The 18,039-nt window shown below is 51.4% G+C and overlaps 1 protein-coding gene across 15 annotated transcripts in view; it reads left to right on the plus strand.

Moving 5' to 3' along the window:
* The window catches only part of ptprdb (protein tyrosine phosphatase receptor type Db), a 47,233-nt gene that overhangs the window by 15,570 nt on the left and 13,624 nt on the right, over positions 1-18,039 (plus strand). For 2 of the 15 annotated variants that reach the window (XM_078080613.1, XM_078080616.1), the window contains exons 5-28: positions 887-895; positions 2,218-2,235; positions 3,755-3,865; positions 5,664-5,933; positions 6,433-6,542; positions 6,845-7,042; positions 7,199-7,324; positions 7,447-7,594; positions 7,676-7,821; positions 7,940-8,084; positions 8,753-9,055; positions 10,024-10,217; positions 10,907-10,933; positions 11,494-11,611; positions 11,838-12,425; positions 12,770-12,864; positions 12,994-13,250; positions 14,063-14,156; positions 14,567-14,791; positions 14,880-15,040; positions 16,087-16,098; positions 16,218-16,330; positions 16,433-16,474; positions 16,940-17,037. In XM_078080613.1, coding sequence (XP_077936739.1) covers positions 887-895; positions 2,218-2,235; positions 3,755-3,865; positions 5,664-5,933; positions 6,433-6,542; positions 6,845-7,042; positions 7,199-7,324; positions 7,447-7,594; positions 7,676-7,821; positions 7,940-8,084; positions 8,753-9,055; positions 10,024-10,217; positions 10,907-10,933; positions 11,494-11,611; positions 11,838-12,425; positions 12,770-12,864; positions 12,994-13,250; positions 14,063-14,156; positions 14,567-14,791; positions 14,880-15,040; positions 16,087-16,098; positions 16,218-16,330; positions 16,433-16,474; positions 16,940-17,037 — 3,608 coding nt within the window. The remainder of the gene's footprint in view (positions 1-886; positions 896-2,217; positions 2,236-3,754; positions 3,866-5,663; positions 5,934-6,432; positions 6,543-6,844; positions 7,043-7,198; positions 7,325-7,446; positions 7,595-7,675; positions 7,822-7,939; positions 8,085-8,752; positions 9,056-10,023; positions 10,218-10,906; positions 10,934-11,493; positions 11,612-11,837; positions 12,426-12,769; positions 12,865-12,993; positions 13,251-14,062; positions 14,157-14,566; positions 14,792-14,879; positions 15,041-16,086; positions 16,099-16,217; positions 16,331-16,432; positions 16,475-16,939; positions 17,038-18,039) is intronic. The other 13 variants (XM_078080618.1, XM_078080619.1, XM_078080622.1 and 10 more) reach the window with 11 other exon arrangements.

The following is an 18,039-nucleotide window of genomic DNA, read 5'->3' on the forward strand; positions in this document are numbered from 1 at the left end:
TGTGCTATGACCTGACTGTGTGTGTGCTTCCCAACTCTCTAAAAACCTCTTCAAAGCCTCCGACGGTGAACTTTTCCAACGTTTCTCCGCTTCTCTGCAAACTCTCCGAGGTCTCCCCGTGCAAATCGCCATCACCAAAGGGGGCTCGATTCAAAGTTTTTGAAAAACATTTGTAAGAAAAACAAGTTTCTATTGGCACCGGTTTCCTCGAGTGAAGGAAATCACAAGCGAAACCCAGGTGATGGTGGCGTGCACCGAGGGAATGTCCTCTCAGGACGCCTCACTGCTGTGACTAAACGAACCAATAACCCTTTGCTGTTCCTCCTTTCATGGGAAGTGCGTCCTGCGTGATTGGGAAACCGACTCGCGGACTCTCATCCATGATTCCCGAGGAAGTGAACTGGTGTAAATGTGTCAAATTCAAAGGCAAACGACCTGGAAATGATTTGTCAATCAGCCTGTCGATAGCCACAGTAGTGTGTGAAATCCCACCTCTTGCTTCCAGGGACCACCTCTGGGCCCCAAACCCCCCTCCTGTGATTGGATACCCGACTCTGGCTTCTTTATGGATAACAACCTCTTTGCTTCTGTCCCATTTGCTTTACTTTAGTTCTACGGCTCAACCTTCAACGCCCTGCTTAGACTCCCGTTTTTACCTTTATTTCACAAAAATATATTTACTTTAAGTGCTTTAAATGTAAAATACAACCTGTATGTTAGCACAAAGGTCTGTTTAGATAGTTAGATCATATCCATGACTCCTTTCGGGAGTTTGAGTGCTTTTTCAAGGTGTTTCTGCTGAGTCAACTCGTCTGTGTAACCAATGGCCTGATTGTAATACCATGTCTATGCTGTTTCTTTTCTCTTTGTATCTTTTTAACCACAGAGTCCTTTGGTAAGTGCTTCTGTTCCGAGGTCCACACCCTCACTGTCCACTCTTCTGTATACTGTTCACTAACTGCTGCTACTGATCCTGCTGCTGCTCACCTTTACAACGTTGGGCTGTTAGTAAGATGCATGCATGCATCTTACTAACAGCCACATGCAAAGAAAGAACGAGGCACAGACGCTCACACACACACTCATTTTGGTTCAATAAAATACACAAATATGTCAACATATTTCATATATTCATAGACACATAGTCATATAGTCTCAGGTGTCTCTGTCACCTTAGAGGTAGCTGGTCTCACCCTCACCTGTTTCCACCACCAAAAGAAATACAAATAACCCTCTCCTCACACTCACCTGATTTGACTATTCTCCCCCTCACTCACTCACTCACCCGCTCGCTCGCTCACTCTTTCACCCACTCACCCACTTACTCCCGCCCCTCCCCCCCGGCCCTGCTGCACAGTCACCAGTGAATAGGCTCTCGGCCCCAGAGAACCCCGAGGTAGCGATCAGGCCGCGCGGTGTAGAGGTGCATCGTTGATGACTTGATGAACCCGTCACTACAATAAGACAATAAGCGGTCCAACCCGCCTTCAGTGAGCTTTCACTGTTATGTGAATCACTCGGCTTCTGAAATGGGAGAATTTGCCTATTTTTTTATTACGGTTGTAAACTGAGCGTGTGGGACTCTTGGAGAGACTTTTAGTGTTTATAAAGTGGACAGAGCCTTTGTCTTTTTCTATGGAGAACAAAAGAGGCGAGAATACGGTACAACGAGTTGACCGAGCGTTTGCCGTGTCTAATCATCACGAGCTAAACGTATGCACATGAAGCCATGTTGCTGCGTTGTCCCGCTGTCAGACTCGCTTGGTAGCTGGAAGGCGGTAAAGAAACGATAAATCTCCCCCATTTTCCCTTTTGGACGTTCCGCACATTTCCACAGGTACCTGCTGGTGAGGTTAAGTCTCCGCCAGGTGACGTGCGCTTAGAGTCCCAGTCCACCTCTTAGTGCAGAGACCCCCTACAGCCAATCAATAACCCATCTCCTTATAGCTCCGTCACTGCGTCTTTCTACTTCCTGTCTCTCTCTTTTATGCCTCTCTCTCTCCCTCTCTCCCTCTCTCTCTCCTCTCACTCGCTCTCGAGGATCTATATTTTGGAGTCTTCCTCTCTAATTTGATTCTTCTCCTCTACCGAGTTACCACCCCATCCCAGCCCCTCCCCCCCCTCCCCCCCCCTCCCTCCCCCACTTCCTGCCCCGTTGGTACTAACACTTTCTTCTTCTTCTCCTTCTCTAATCTCGTGCATTCATTGCCCACTCAGGTGGCACGCCCATACGAGGTAAGACTGCCGGGAGGACCAACATGACACAGTGGGCTGATTCCTTTCCAACCCCCCTGGTTTCCTACTTGTCTCGCGGATCTGAGAAAAAAATACACGTTTAGTCCAAAAGACTTCCCCATTGGCGATACTCATCCAGCTGCTTCAGATCAGATCTGCAGTAGGTGCAAGAAGGGGGGAATTGGAAACTGAGCAAGCAATTCATGATGCTATGACCTTTTAATCACCTCCCCTCTCCTCATCCGTCACCCTCTCCTCATCCGTTCATTTGTCCGTCTGAGCCTCGCTCGGCCACACATGGCCCCATCGCTTCCTCTCTCGCCATGTTGTCGTCTCTCTTATCCAGTTTAACATCACCTCGCTTTTTTTTATTCCACGTCTGCGTTGTTCTCAGCCTAAAGCATGACTTGTTTAGAGTGAATTATACCCTGGTCCCCTAGTTTGAGGTGGCAAAGCACACTGCGGCTTTATGCTTTTTATTTTTCCTTTTTCTTCCTTTCTTTCTTTTTGCTGGGAGGGTCGTATAACACGAGCTTAACCGGCCTCGTCCACATCGGCCCGATCCAACGTCCCACTTCTGTTTTCCCTCCCAGCTGCTAATTCGCTCGACCTGAAAAGCCCAGATGGCTCAGACGCACGTGCAGACATTAGTGTGCTCGCGCTGTAAACACACCGATGTGCAGCTGCACACACATATCTTCATGATTTTGAACCATTACTTTCTCTTTTCTCTCTCATTGCCGATAAAAAGCCCCAAACAACCACTTTTTTGATAAAGTTTTTACTGGGCGCTTTTTTGCCTCTTCTCACCATCTTTACAAGGACCCTCTGGTTGACTTTTTTGACAGTTTTTCTATTTTCAGGGAGGGAGAAAGCGTCGCCCCCCCCCCAAGGCTTTCCGTATGTCGTTCCTTTTTTTTTTTTTTTTTAATCTGTGACTTCTTTTGAGGCTGTTTAATGTCTGTACCTCCTTACTGGGTGTGTTTTTATAATGACATCACACTCCTGATCCCAGTGGTGGATCCGTAAGGGTTGATATCACGTCGCCGTGGCGATACCTTTGTCACCTTATAACCTTGACAACTGAAGCATTATTAACTCCCTGATGTAACTGCATCTTCATTTTCAGCAAAGATTCTTTTTTTTTTAATACCGTTTTGGTGACTGGATCTCTTCACGTTTTGGCCGCTTGGTTGATTTGCTTTTTTTCTTTTACATTTTGTTTCTTTACCATCTTTAAAACAGGAAGCTGACCCCTTGTTTTGGGCAGATTCTTGCTGACAGTGGTGAACTATTGGTCTCCCTCTTTTTTTATCGCTTTTGTTCAGCTTGTTTTCGCTGAGAAACCTTCCTCTGATTCATTGACACTGTGTGCAGTTCTTACCATCTCTATGTCGGTGTATTTATGAACTATACCCAATTATCCCACGTCTTCCACCCTGTGCTAATTGCTTTTTCTTCCTGGCTATCCTTCTGTGCGTCTCTCTCTGTCTCCTCCTCTTCCTCTCCATCCGTCCAGGTGCCCTGCAGATAGAGATGAGCGAGGAGTCGGACCAGGGGAAGTATGAGTGTGTGGCCACCAACAGCGATGGGACACGCTACTCCACCCCAGCCAACCTCTACGTCAGAGGTAAGACATCATAATGAATAAACCAAAGGTCCGTCAGCCCATTAGAGCGCTTTGATTTAAGGACGTGCAGAGGATTCCTCTTGAAATCATCTTTTACAACTGTAAGTTGCAGTAATGTCATCATGGGTTCGTTAAACCACTTGTGTTTTATAATTCAGAGCTGCACAGCAGTAAAACCGGGTCAATTGTTTCTTAAAGCGAGAGCTGCTTCACCCGATGTTTCACTGTTAATCTCTCTGCTCTCCCTCCTTTAGCCTTTAGACCGACGGGGGAGAAACAACCACGACACGTTTCTCCCCCAATCTGACATGAATATGACACCTTACCTCCTCAGGCACTGTCTCCCCAGCACACGCACACGCACACGCACACGCACACACACATACGCACACACACATACGCACACACACGCACACGCACACACACACACATACGCACACACACACACACACACACATGCACACGCGCACACATACGCGCACACACACACACATGCACACACACAAACACACACGCGCGCACACATACGCACACGAGCACACACACAGACAGACACACACACACACATACGCACACACACACACATGCACACACACACACACACATGCACACATACGCACACGAGCACACACACACAGACAGACACACACACACACAGACAGACACACACACATAGACACACACACAGACAGACACACACACAGACAGCAACACACACACACACAGACACACACACATAGACACACACACAGACAGACACACACACAGACAGACACACACACAGACAGACACACACACAGACAGACACACCGACACACACACAGACAGACACACACACAGACAGACACACCGACACACACACAGACACACACACACACACATAGACACACACAGACAGACAGACACACACACACACCGACACACACACAGACAGACACACACACCGACACACACACAGACACACACACAGACAGACACACACACAGACAGACACACCGACACACACACAGACACACACACACACACACATAGACACACACAGACAGACAGACACACACACACACCGACACACACACAGACAGACACACACACCGACACACACACAGACAGACACACACACAGACAGACACACCGACACACACACAGACACACACACACACACATAGACACACACAGACAGACAGACACACACACACACCGACACACACACAGACAGACACACACCGGCGCTCGCTGAATCCTGCAGCGCTGCTCAGTGAGTGTTTGACAGGCGGAGACAGCAAAAGGCCGTCTGTGCTGTGTTTTCTCTCTTTGCGCTCCTCATATTTCTGTCTCCCTTTTTCTCCCCCTCCTCCCCCCCTCCCCCTCCTCCTCCTCCTCCTCCCCTCTGCAGAGCTGCGAGAAGGTTGGTACAGTAACGAGTGTGCTGCTCTCTTTGAGTCTCTCCCCCCTGTCGTCCATTAAGCCTCCGTGTGTGTCCGTGTGTGTGGTTTGTGTTCCTCTGGTTCCCCCGTGAGTGCATGTGTGTTTGCAGTGCGTTGTGTTCATGTGAGTATCTTCCGTGTCTCAGTTGATGAAATATTTAATAGAGCACACCTAATGAATAAAATATTCTGATGCCACGTGCGGCCTGACGGTGACGTTCCACATCGTCTCACTGCTTTGCAGTTGTTGTTTAATGCCGTGAATCTTCATCTTCAGAGCACACGGAAACAAATACATCGTCGTTGTTCTGCAGCTCAGCAGCTCAGTAGCGGATTTCTAACCGCCCCCCTTCCGCTCTTCCCGCCCGGTCCAGTCCGCCGCGTCCCCCCGCGCTTCTCCATCCCCCCAGCCGACAGCGAGATCATGCCGGGGGGGAACGTCAACATCACCTGCGTCGCCGTGGGCTCCCCGATGCCCTACGTGAAGTGGATGCTGGGGGCGGAGGACCTGACGCCCGAGGACGACATGCCCATCGGCCGCAACGTCCTGGAGCTGACCGACGTGCGCCAGTCCAACAATTACACGTGCGTCGCCATGTCGACGCTCGGCGTGATCGAGGCGGTGGCGCAGATCATCGTGAAAGGTGGGTGGTGCAGCTTATGGGCGGAGGACAGGAGGCAGCGAGAGCAGCACAGGAAGGGCTGCTCGGACCTCGCCGAGGGCTTGTCCTTTTAAAAACAACAAAACGAAACGCCAAGGACAACATTTCAATGAGACGTTGGTATGAATACGTAACAAGGTGGTGTCACAGATTCTTTTCTAAACATCAACAATGATTTCTGAATCTAGAATCCAAAGAGGAGCGACGAGCTGAATTACAATTTCACGTTGGGAAAATACCAATATAATATATTCCAATATACACAGGGTGTCATTTGGATTAGCAATGAGTCGAACTGACTATTTATTTAGTCCAATTCTGATCCAATTCCAGTTGGATGTTGTTCAGTGTGTGATTTGTCGTATTTGAGACAGTCTCGTGGCGTAAAAGTAGATTTTCTCGTTTGGGGGAAGTCGGTCAGATGATTTCTTCACCCCAGGGGGGTCGTTTTGTAAAGTGTCCCTGTGTCTCCGTCCCTCAGCCCTGCCAAAGGCCCCTGGTAACCCCGAGGTGACGGAGAGAACTGCGACGAGCATCACACTCACCTGGGACTCGGGCAACCCTGAGCCGGTCTCCTATTACATCATTCAGGTGGGTAACAGTGCTGTGCACAGAGGCTCTTAGGGAGGCACAAGTTAAGACGCCTAAAGCTGCAAGCTGCAATCTTATGTGAACGTAAAATTATAGTAATAAAGTCACCAAATAGCTCAAATGAAATCAGGTGTGTTCTCTGTCCCCGAGGAGTTCTGAAATAGAAATGTTAGCAATGAAAGATCACTGAACACCTCCTTCACCAGCATGAGAGGCAATTCATATGTAACCAGACTGAAACTACCTCATCATTTTTGTTAAACGTGTGTATTATTAAATAAGTCCTCTCTCGCCTCCTCCAGCACCGTGCAAGAGGGTCCGAGGACCCCTACAAGGAGATCGATGGCATCGCCACCACGCGCTACAGCGTGGGCGGCCTCAGCCCGTACTCCCACTACGACTTTCGGGTGGCGGCCGTCAACACAATTGGCCAGGGCCCCTCCAGCGAGGTGGTGGAGGCCCGCACAGCTGAGCAGGCCCCCTCCTCGCCTCCCCGGCAGGTACGTCTTCGGTTGGGACAAGACGAAAATCCCGTAAAGGCTTTTTTTGGACATCGGATACTTTGTGTGTGTGATGCATAATAAAGTGGCCTTTACGTCTCTGCGCTGCATTTGAGCCGCTCTGCTCAAGTTGCTCTTGTTTTCGCCCCCCTGCAGGTCAGAGGTCGCATGCTGAGCACGACCACGGCAATCATCCACTGGGACGAGCCCGAGGAACCCAACGGGCAGGTGGTGGGCTACAGGGTCTACTACACCTCGGACAACTCGCTGCCAGTCAACCAGGTGCGTCCGTTCGTTAAGAAACACAGAGTCAGTCTGTGGCTTCGCTTGCACTCACGCACCGGCTGTGTGTGTGTGTGTGTGTGTGTGTCTGTGTGTGTCTGTGTGTCTGTGTGTGTGCGCAGTGGGAGAAGCAGATGGTGCGCAGCGCCCACTTCATCACTATCCAGGGGTTGACTCCCAACAAGACATACTACATCAGAGTGCTGGCCTTCACCTCCATGGGAGACGGGCCGCTGTCTCAGGACCTGCAGATCATAGCCAAGACCGGAGGTGAGCCGGGGCGTAGATAAAGAATACAAGAAGGGATCTGAACATGGCTTTACTCATCCTGCTTTTGGCCCAATTCTGTAGTTCCATCCCAACCTTCAGAATTTAAGGGCGAGGCCAAGTCCGAGACCAGTATCCTGTTGTCGTGGGTCGCGCCGCCCCAGGGCGGCCCCGACAACCTGATCACGGGCTACGAGCTGGTCTACCGCCGAGCTGACGACACGGAGGAGGTAAAGCAAAAGGACAGGAGGACTGTATCGAACTGTCCGTACTACTAAAAGCTCCCTCTGTTCTTGTTCTATGCTCACGTCGTCCGCTGTTCTCGGGTTCCTCTCCGTGTGCTTTCAGAAGAAAGTGAGCTTTGAGCCCTCCACCTTCCACCTGCTGAAGAACCTGAAGCCTTTCTCCAGCTACACCTTCCAGCTGGCCGCCCGGAGCAAGCACGGCATCGGGGCGTACACCAACGAGGTGTTCATCGACACGCCGCAGACGCGTAGGTCCCACGACGAATACTGCGGCGAGTGCGTGTGTGTGTGTGTGTCAGAGACAGAGTGGTTTCAATTTTGTCGATGCAAAAATGAGACTCAATAAGAGAACCGCGAATGTCTGGATCCCCCCGTCGTAGATTTGTATGTTACAAACGGTTCTCTATAAGTACTTCGCATTGCCACAACTAACAGCACCTCAGGCTTGATGTTCGACACAAATACCAATGAAATCATTCCCAGAAGTTGCTAGTTAGTTGTCTGTAACGTGGCGACGCTCTGTTTGGTGTGTGAGAGAATCAGTGAAGACAAAGGTAAGCAGCCGGAGGCGCTAGATAGAGGGGCACTACCACAAGGATCACACAGGCTTGGGTGGGCTGTGAGCAGCTGTGGGCAGGTATGTTTGTGTGTTGCAGCTCTTGTCTCTTCTTTTGAAATCATCCACCCGTTTCCATCGCTCCGTCGTCCCGCTCTCTAGCCGCCGGGTCATTTTGTTCGCTCTCCGTTCTCAGTGTTTTGTTTTCATTTTATGTTTCTTTGTCTTTTTTGTTCTCTGTCGTTCGTCCGCTCAATGTCATCCCACCGTTCCTTCACCTCCTCACCGCTCCACCCACTGATTACCACCTCCCACACCCAAACGACACACACACACTACCCTCCTCTGCTGGCCGGTCAGTTCCGTCGGCGCCGCCGCAGGACATCACATGCGCCAGCCCCAGCTCTACCAGCATCCTGGTAAGTTGGGCTCCGCCCCCTGTGGAGTTTCAAAACGGCGTCATCTCCGGATACTCCATCCAGTACTCCACGACCGAGGGCGGCCGGGTGTCTAAAAGCGTGGAGGGGATTCCTCCGGAGAGTTCTCCGTTCCTCCTGGAGGGCCTGGAGAAGTGGACCGAGTACGGCGTGACGGTACGGGCGCAGACGGAAGCCGGGGACGGGCCGGAGAGTTTACAGCTGCTCATCCGCACGGAGGAAGATGGTACGTTCCCAAGCAACACCCTCCAACCCCACCCGCCCCGCCCTCACCCCCACCTCCCGGTCCGCCTCTCTAACCACGGCTCACCTCACTAATGAGCTCAGTGCACCCAAAACTAACAGCGGCTTCCGTCCACGGCTCGGTCCAATGGAGGATGCGTTTAGGAACCAGTGCGAGCGTCGTGTTTCTCAAAGCCTCTCCTGAATTCCTTCTTCACCGCCGGAAACCTGCAGCATCCGGACACCTTCCCTGCTTCTCCCGCACCAACAGCAACCCTCTTGTGACTTCCATCCCCCTCTTTCTTTCCTACCGGCGTCGTTTTTCCGCATTTTTCCCCTTTCTGACGAAACTCCCTGTTTTTTGGGATCAGGCCTCCTTGGGATTTTCCCCTTTTTGTCTCCACTAACGATACCAGAACCAATCCCTTTGGCTCCGGCTGCACCTTGGCCCTTCCACGCCATGGCTTCTCTCACATGCCCTTCCAGCTCCTTCTATCAATGCCTCTCACTGTTTGTAATACGATGCATTTGATACTCTCAACGTCCTCTTTTTTCTAGTTGTAGAGACATTACATTATAGAGACAAGTGTAGTTCTTGGCAGCGAAGCGTTTTTTCTTGATAACAGCATTTTCTCTTTGACTGCCTGCCACTGTTTATCTGCCCAGGGCAACAAGTCCTTTTCTATCTGCCATTCTTATCTTCCTCTACATTTGCTTCTTATCCTCCACTGCTTTTTTCCTCCATGTTTTTCCTCAAGCACTCATTTTCTTTTAGTATTTTGACTTTTTTCCCCAGACATCAGAGCACTTTCACACTTTTTGGAGGGTTGTATTTTTCAGCTTTTGGGTGTTTTTTCTTTTGTATCTGCCCATGAATCCTGTATATTTTTGAACAGAAAAAGTGAGGGCCTTTAGAGGTTTGAGTGCCCATCCTCTGTGACCCTTGACCTGTATCCCAAAATGCACATTTAGTTCCAAGCGGTCCTCCGCGAGGGGTGGAGGCGGAGACTGTGAACGCCTCGGCCGTTAGGGTGAAATGGCGAGCACCAGCTCCCGAACGGCAGCACGGCCACGTTCGAGGCTACCAAGTCCACTATGTGAGGACGCACTACGGAGAACCTCAGGGTCAGCCGCTCATCAAGGACATCCTCATGGAGGACGCTCAGGTAGAACCAACAGGCACTCTGCAGCAACTATTTCGTGACAATTTACATATTTCTATTTTACATTAATATTTATTGCAATTTCGCAATCGGACGTGTTATGGTAATAGTGTCATTAAAGCCATGAATAAATAAAGAGCTCCCTCGACACCTTGATATAGATCGATGATGAGGAAGCCAGAATGTTGCCATCGAGGTGTAACTCGAGAAGATGAATCCTTTTTTTCAGTCACAATGAAGGAATCTGTCGCAGCTTCCACATAAACGTCCAACATACGATAATCAGAGAAATGGGGCCAAATGTGTTGAAGCATTGAGCACAAACCTTCCTTAAGATTGCCTCATATCTGCTTATTTGCCTTCTACATTTAGATGAGACAGCGGGGGAGGGTGGGGGGGGTCTAAAGCTCACTATTATACATGTTCGATCCTGTTTGTTGGATCAAGCCGTCTAATTTCTCCTCTAATTATTGACGAGCAGAAAGAAAATCAAAGTGCATTTCATTATTTTCATTTTCGGCATTATTGGATCTCAGTCCGGGATAAATAATGGACCGAAATCAAACTAACTGCTAATTACTGCTGATAGTTTCAAGCTACTGCTGCCAGTAAAAGATGCTGCGTTTTTCCGCTTGCACACCAAACATTACAGATTGCTTTTCTTTTCCTCTTTTCTCGATGCTGCTTCTCAGAGGGAACATGGTGACTCAACTGAATATGTGAGTAAACCCGTGTTGTTTAATAGTGAGAACTATGAGTCACAGTGATGAGATTGTAGTTTTAACGTGTCCTATGACATGAATGAGGGCGTAAATAGTTTTTCTGTTCTGCACGTTGTATTGTCTCCAGAATTCTTAAATAAACATCCGTGAAAAAGAAAATGGGTAACTGATGATGTGAGTCACTCGCAGATATTGCCAAAATACCATCATTTATGCTTTCCGCTGGCCAAGAAGATGAAGAAAGAATTGTATTTGGTGTTTAGATGGAGACCGATCGAAATGAGCTGCGAGTGTCTGCGTGGTTAAAGGACATTTTGTGTTGCTAGTGAACCACATCCTCAAATCTGTTGGGATGATTTGATGTATTTGTCGTGTGCTTCGTTGAGACGATTTATTATGGAGAAAGACTTCGCTGACATAGAAACGGTGGAATGTCCGTCCTGCACAGGCACAGAAGTGCATCTCCTTTAAGCCCAGCAGCACCCGTTAAACCGTTGCTCCGTGTCCGGGGGGGCGGCGCCGCTGTGGTGCTGACAGTGCTTTCCGTCTTCCTGCAGGAGGTGGTTCTGGGAGACCTGAGGGCGGACACTGCCTACTCCGTGTCGGTGGGGGCTTACACCGCCAAGGGCGACGGCGCGCGCAGCAAACCTGTTACCGTGTGCAGCGCCCTGCCGCGTAAGTGTGTCCCGCGAACACGCACACGTAGTAATGATCTCTGAGCCCAAAGCGCCGCTAATGATCATTAGAGGCCGTTAAATTGCTTCCTGTCCCACTCTGTCACACCTTGATGTGCCCAAAAAGAAGCCGCGTTAATCATATTTTGCGGTTTTGCTCGTGAGTGAGAAATAATGCGCTTTGCAATTATTCCCTGATGATCTTCTCATCGCTTCTCGCTTCGTAGTGCCCGAGAAGCCCAGGCTGAGTGTGAGCGCCACCGACTCGGGGACGGCTCTGCTTCAGTGGCACCCGCAGCCCAACCCGCCCACGCCGCTCCTCGGGTACCGCCTGACCTTCGGCCGCCTCGACGTCCTCCCCTTCACCGTGGTGGAGTTCCCCACCAAGGAGAGCCGCTACACGGCCCAGGACATCCACAAGGGCGCCAAGTACGTGTTCCGCCTCTCCTCCCGGAACAAAATGGGCTACGGCGAGGAGGCCCTCGGGGAGCTGACCACTCCGGAGGACGCCCCCAGCGGCTACCCGGAAAACGTCGTCCTGGAGGAGGCGTCCGCCGACTCCCTCCGGCTGGCGTGGAAATCCGTCCCGCTGCTCGAGCAAAACGGAAAGATCCGCAAGTACTCGGTTCTGTACAAGGACGTGAACAGCAGGGGAAACGCCTCGGAGGCGGAGGTGGCCGCGCCGGGGGCGGCGGTTCTGTTGGAGGGCCTGAGTGCCGACACCGTGTACGAAGTCAGGTTGCGCGCGTCCACCGCTGTCGGCGCCGGGCCGCTCGGCCCCGCCGTCCAGTTTAGGACGCGGCGGCTGGACCAAGGTAGGCTTCACTTTTCCAACCAGCCGCCTTCGTCCGTCGGGAGGCGGCGGGCGCTTCCCCGCTGCACACACACGCCCCTCTTCCACACGCACACACACACACACACACACACACACGCCTGGTGACGACATACTCAGTGTCCTTGTTCGTTGTCTTGTCACTGTAGTCTTAGAAGGTCCTTTTCCCAAAGCAAGGTAAGCGTCTCGGGTGATGAGTGTTGGTCGGCGCGGGTAGTTAGCGTGAGGCGGTAGAGGGACACACAGGTAGGACATCACCTTGGGTTCAGTAGAGACTAAACACCACAGGAACCGTCGTCATCTGCCTTCTTTTTTGTCCCTTTGTAGTTTTCGCCACCAACTTCAGAGTAAAAGCGTCCATGAAGAACTCGGTCCTGCTCTCCTGGGAGATACGAGACAAGAACCCGACCCAGCCCTTCACTGTGAGTACAGTCATTACATTTAAACATAACACCTGCATCTGTAACATCAGCAACTATGTGAGAGCATTCGACACGGGCTGCGTTGCGTGTCTGACTCCTCGCCATATGCCCGTCCCGTCCCCCGTCCAGATCCTCTATGGGAAGGGCCAGTCCGTGGAGGTGGACGGGAAGCAGACCCAGAAGCTGATCGCCGGCTTGGAGCCGGACACGCTCTACTCCTTTCTGCTCACCAACCGGGCCAACAGCGCCGGGGGCCTGCAGCACCGCGTCACCGCCACCACCGCTCCGGACATCCTGAAGACCAAGCCCACGGTGGTGGGCAAGACCAACGCGGACGGCATGGTGACGGTGCAGCTGCCCACCGTGCAGACCGCGGCCAAAGTCAGGTAGTGACGATGCGAGCGAAGGGGGAGGGAGGGGGAGGGAAGGGGAGGGAAGGGGGGAGGGAAGGGGGGAGGGCGAGCCTTCGTCTCTTTGACAGCAACCCGTGCGGATTGTGCTCCCGATTTCTCCTCCTTCAGCTGCTGCCTCTCAGTCACTGCTCCTTGGGGAGGGATTTCTCTGGAGTTTGGCAGCGAGGCCGGTCTCGTAATAAGCCAAATGAATCACGAGCTGCTCATCTGCCTTTTTCATAAGTAAACAAAGTGAGAAGTGGCCCTCTGCCTGAGAGCGCTGCCGCTCGCCGCGCTCAACCAATCCCAAACAGGACGAGATGTTTCGCGTGGAAGCTTTGTGAGACTTTCCCATCGGTCAGCGGACGTCTCTCCTGCCTGATTCTAGACTTTCCGGTCTGATGGCGGGTTCTGACTGTCTCTGACAGAATTCCTCGTGGTGTTATTGTTTTTGTCTCGGAGCGCTCTGTTCCAAAAACAGGCGCGCTGTTTGGGTTACGCGTGCGGTGACACGGCCGCCGCATAGCGCCGTATTAATGGCGCGAGACTCTTTCTTTCAGTAGCTTCAAAGAGTTTTCCATTTAAGGAGACATTCGTCCACTGAGAGTTAGACGATGAGACCCTCACAGCCAGCGAGTAGATGTGAGTTCAGATAAATAGAAGAGCAAAAAAAATACACAAGATTTTTATTAAACCAAAATGAAATGAATAAAAAGGACGGATGCAGGGTAAAGGGAGCTAAACGAGCCGGGACGTCAGCGCGCTGGTGTTCCTGCAGAGACGGAGAGCTTCTTTCTGTGCTGCAGGGGTTACTACGTGGTGGTGCTGCCGCTGAAGAAGCAGAGAGGAGGGAAGTTCCTCAACCCCTGGGAGGAGCCTGACCAGATGAACCTGGAGGAGGTGAGGCATTTTATTTATCGCAACTCCTTAATAAGCCATTTTCAGATTGTTGTTAAATTAATTCCAAACTCGAAATGGCCCCTTGAGGAACAATTTCGATTTCATTGCAAGTCGCACAAAAGAGAAAAAGCGTCCGGTGTCACACGATTTGTGTCTCATTATGCAAAAGGTAGACGAGCCTGTTCAAGCCAAACAATGCCTTCGCTTAGCGCGTCCCGTCCAATTCCACTTCCCGTCGTTTTTTCCTCGCCGCCTCATTACACTGCTGAGAAAGCTCACCGGCGTGAGCCAGATGGAGCTTTCACGGCGCCCTCTCGTCTCCGTGGATAAATGTGGCAGCGATTGAGTCGATGAAGCGCCGTGCGGCTCCCATCGTTCCGTCCCGATGAGGCTCTTTTCTGCCTCTCTAGCTCCTGAAAGAGATGAACAGGACCGGCGTCAGCCGCGCGCTGCGCAGCCGCAGGCAGGCCGGCCAATCAGATCCCAGGGCCTACGTCAGCGCTCACTTCAAGACCCTCCCCCTGGAGTTCACCCTGGGCGACGGGCGCAACCACGGCGACTTCCGCAACCGTCCGCTGCAGAACGGGCAGGAGTATGTTTTCTTTGTGCTGGCGCTGTTGGACCTCTCCGAGAACGTGAGCAGAACCAGCGCACACAGGTCGCTCCCTCAGGCGCCGTTCAGTGTGAAACGCAGTTCTTAGGGGTGTGTTTCTCTCGCCGCAGACCATGTACGCCACCAGCCCTTATTCTGATCCCGTGACCTCATCGGGCGTGGACCCTCAGCCCATCGTGGACGAGGAGGAGGGCCTCCTGTGGGTGGTGGGGCCCGTGCTGGCTGTCATCTTCATCGTCTGCATCGTCATCGCCATTCTGCTGTTCAAGAGGTGGGGAGAGGAAGAGATGGTTTAATAAGGAGTGATAATGAGAGACGGAGCGAGGAAATCAAAAAGAGAAAAATAATTACAATCAACCGCGGATACTTTCATGGGATTAAAAGATTCTCATTTGCAGTTTTGCTTGTTCTTGGGGCCTTAAACGTATTCAGTAGTCCTGAATCACAAGCAGCAGTTCTCACACTGCCTTTGACAAAGCAGTCAGAAGAAAAACAGCGTCCCAGACTGCTGTGCAACACGCAAACAGGAAGTCTAATGTTTCAGTCAGTTATCAGCCTGTGTGCAGGATCAGTTCCTGTTTGCGTCTCACGTGTCCCTGCGTGCTGGATGACTTTGGTGCTGAAGGAACACATGATTTACTTTCACCAGTCTCCTTATTGAGATTATTTCTTTTAATTGGATTCTGGTTGTATTTAAAGTGTCATTCACACTGAATCAAATCAATGTGTCATTGACGGTTCATCATGCGGCTCCGTAATCAATACTATATTCTGGACAAACATCAAGGTGTATTTATTGCTGCTACACAATTAACTTCTCAATATGTGTGTGTTTGGTACTCAGGCTTTGTGTGTCTTCTGTATTCTGGTTGTAAAAATGTCTATCCGGGGAGCCGGGCCGGCGTAACGGAGAGCGGAAGATAAGATGATCGCTCATTAGCATGATTCACGATAATGATCCCTTCTGCTGGCTCGAGCTTTGTTAAAGCACGAATGCAAATGCAATAAATGACTGCGACCAATGCGGCGTTTTGCAGAATTATTAACCTCAATGGTAAAAACACACAGTTGTTGACCCACAGCCTTTCCAGTGTGTGTGGACGCAGAGACGAAATGCTCATCAGTTAGCTTTACAGTCACTGTGTAACTCGTTGAATAGGAGGTGCTGTTATCGTCTGACATTGTGACTCGTTTCAATAAGAGAGATAGAAACTCTGCTTTACTCGCTGGTGTATCTTGTTTTCTTCCGACTGGACACTAATGTAATTCCTCCTCGTCTGTCCTTTTGTCCTGCTGTCCTCTCCATTCTGGATCCAGCAAACCTGACAGGTAATCAAACGCCGCCCGTTTCCTCCGTCCTGCACGTTTCTCTTGAAAAGCCAGTAAAGATTATTATAGCACATCTCAGTCGAGTCAGGATTCACGTTGATGTGTTGATGTGACTCCAGGAAACGGGCGGAGGCCGAGGGCAGGAAGGGCAGTTTCCCCTGCAGCAAGGCCATGTCGTCCCACCACCCCACTGATCCCGTGGAGCTCCGCCGCATCAACTTCCAGACTCCAGGTTCGACCCCAACACGCGAGCGCGGGGCGTCGCTCCACGTGTGTTTTCTCTTAAAGTCTTGTGTTTGCTGGATTAACGGCGGTGTTGTTTTCCCCTTCTCAGCCTACCGCGTGTCCGTGTACCGCGGCTACCGCCGCTTGTCAAGTTAGTCGCCCTCAGTGGGAACATGTAGCTTCTCCGCTCTGTTCCCACCGCGTGTCCTTCTTTTCTATCCCATTTCATCGCTAACTAACCTCCCATCCCGTCTAGGACGAAGCTGCTTGGACTGACAACATTTCACCCAGACGCCACCGGAACGCTTCTTAATCCAAAAATCATAAAAAGCAGAATTTGTAACCGCCTGGGTCATGGTCTTTTTCCCGTGTCGGCGCGGACGTGTTCCTGCGCCGCAGTAACTTTCAGAGCATGCGCGTTGTTCTCTCTGTCTGCCAAGAGAGAACATGGTCGCTTAACCAATAAAACCACCCATTTGCTTCCTGCGTCGACTGCGGACGGCGCACTAAAGCACTCTGGGAATCCTCACTCTTAACATGTCCCCCCCCCCAAAAACATCCAAGTAACGTTGTAAATGTTCCCAAATGGCTTCTCTTTCCCTGGTGTGCTCGGCAGGCATGGCGAGTCACCCGCCCGTCCCCATCTCCGAGCTGGCGGATCACTCCGAGCGCCTCAAGGCCAACGACAACCTCAAGTTCTCCCAAGAGTACGAGGTAGGCGTGCTGCTTGTCTTCTCCTGGAAGGCTTCACACTCGGGCAAACTCCTCTGGTTTCTGACGCAGATTCACGGTCGACTCGTCTTGTTTTTCGGCTCAGCTCGTCCCGCAGTCCCCCGAGTGGCATTTTGATATTATTCATCATAGAGCGACACTCTCTCTCTGCTGACTTGTCTTCATCTCTACAAATACAAAGGGGGGAGCTCAAAGAGAGTTTGCTTACAGCCAGATGGTTATCCAGCCCCATATTTCATTTTACATTTTCTACTCGCTGGCGTAGCGAGAAGGATGGAAATAAAGAGTCGGCGTCGGAGAGAGAGATACAGGAAGCGAGTGCCCTCTTAAGAAGGAAAAAGAGTTTCTGATTAGTTTCCTTTAACTCGCAGCACAGTCAAAATAAAAGGCCTTGTACTTGGCGCCTGAACTCAGTGTGCTGCGCTGTGTCGCTGAATAAAACTTATCAACGAGATCCACAGAGAGCCTCCTAACGAAGGAAACACGTGGCAGACGTGAAGCTCTAATTGGCCAGAACGAGACTCGCGTGTGACGGACAGCGGCGTGTGGAGGGAGACAAGAGCACGCTACCCGGGGGGGGGGGCTGTGTGTGATTGTGGTGTCAGCTCTCTGCTGAACCCCCCGTCCTCTCTGCACGACTGTGGGCTTTGTTCGGGGCCGAGACCCTTAACGGCAAAGGGAGCGCGAGAGATGGATGCAGGGGGGACGGGGGGGGCGATTGCGGCGTAATAATCAGACACACATGGCGTCGGGCGGCGCACACACACACACACACACACACACACATGCAGGGACGAACTCAATCCAGCAGCGCTGCGGCCCCCTTTTTCCTCCCCGGCTGCACCATAATTATGTGCCGTAAAATATTCACAATTGCTGAATTGCTGTGGCTCGCCGCTCGCCGCTCGCCGTCCCCCTCCACTGACAGCCCCGTGATGACCTCACGTCTGCCTCAACGCCGATGCTCTCCCTGTCATTACCCCG

The sequence above is a fragment of the Gasterosteus aculeatus genome, chromosome 9, assembly GCF_964276395.1.
Source record: "Gasterosteus aculeatus chromosome 9, fGasAcu3.hap1.1, whole genome shotgun sequence".
Lineage (NCBI taxonomy): Eukaryota > Metazoa > Chordata > Actinopteri > Perciformes > Gasterosteidae > Gasterosteus > Gasterosteus aculeatus.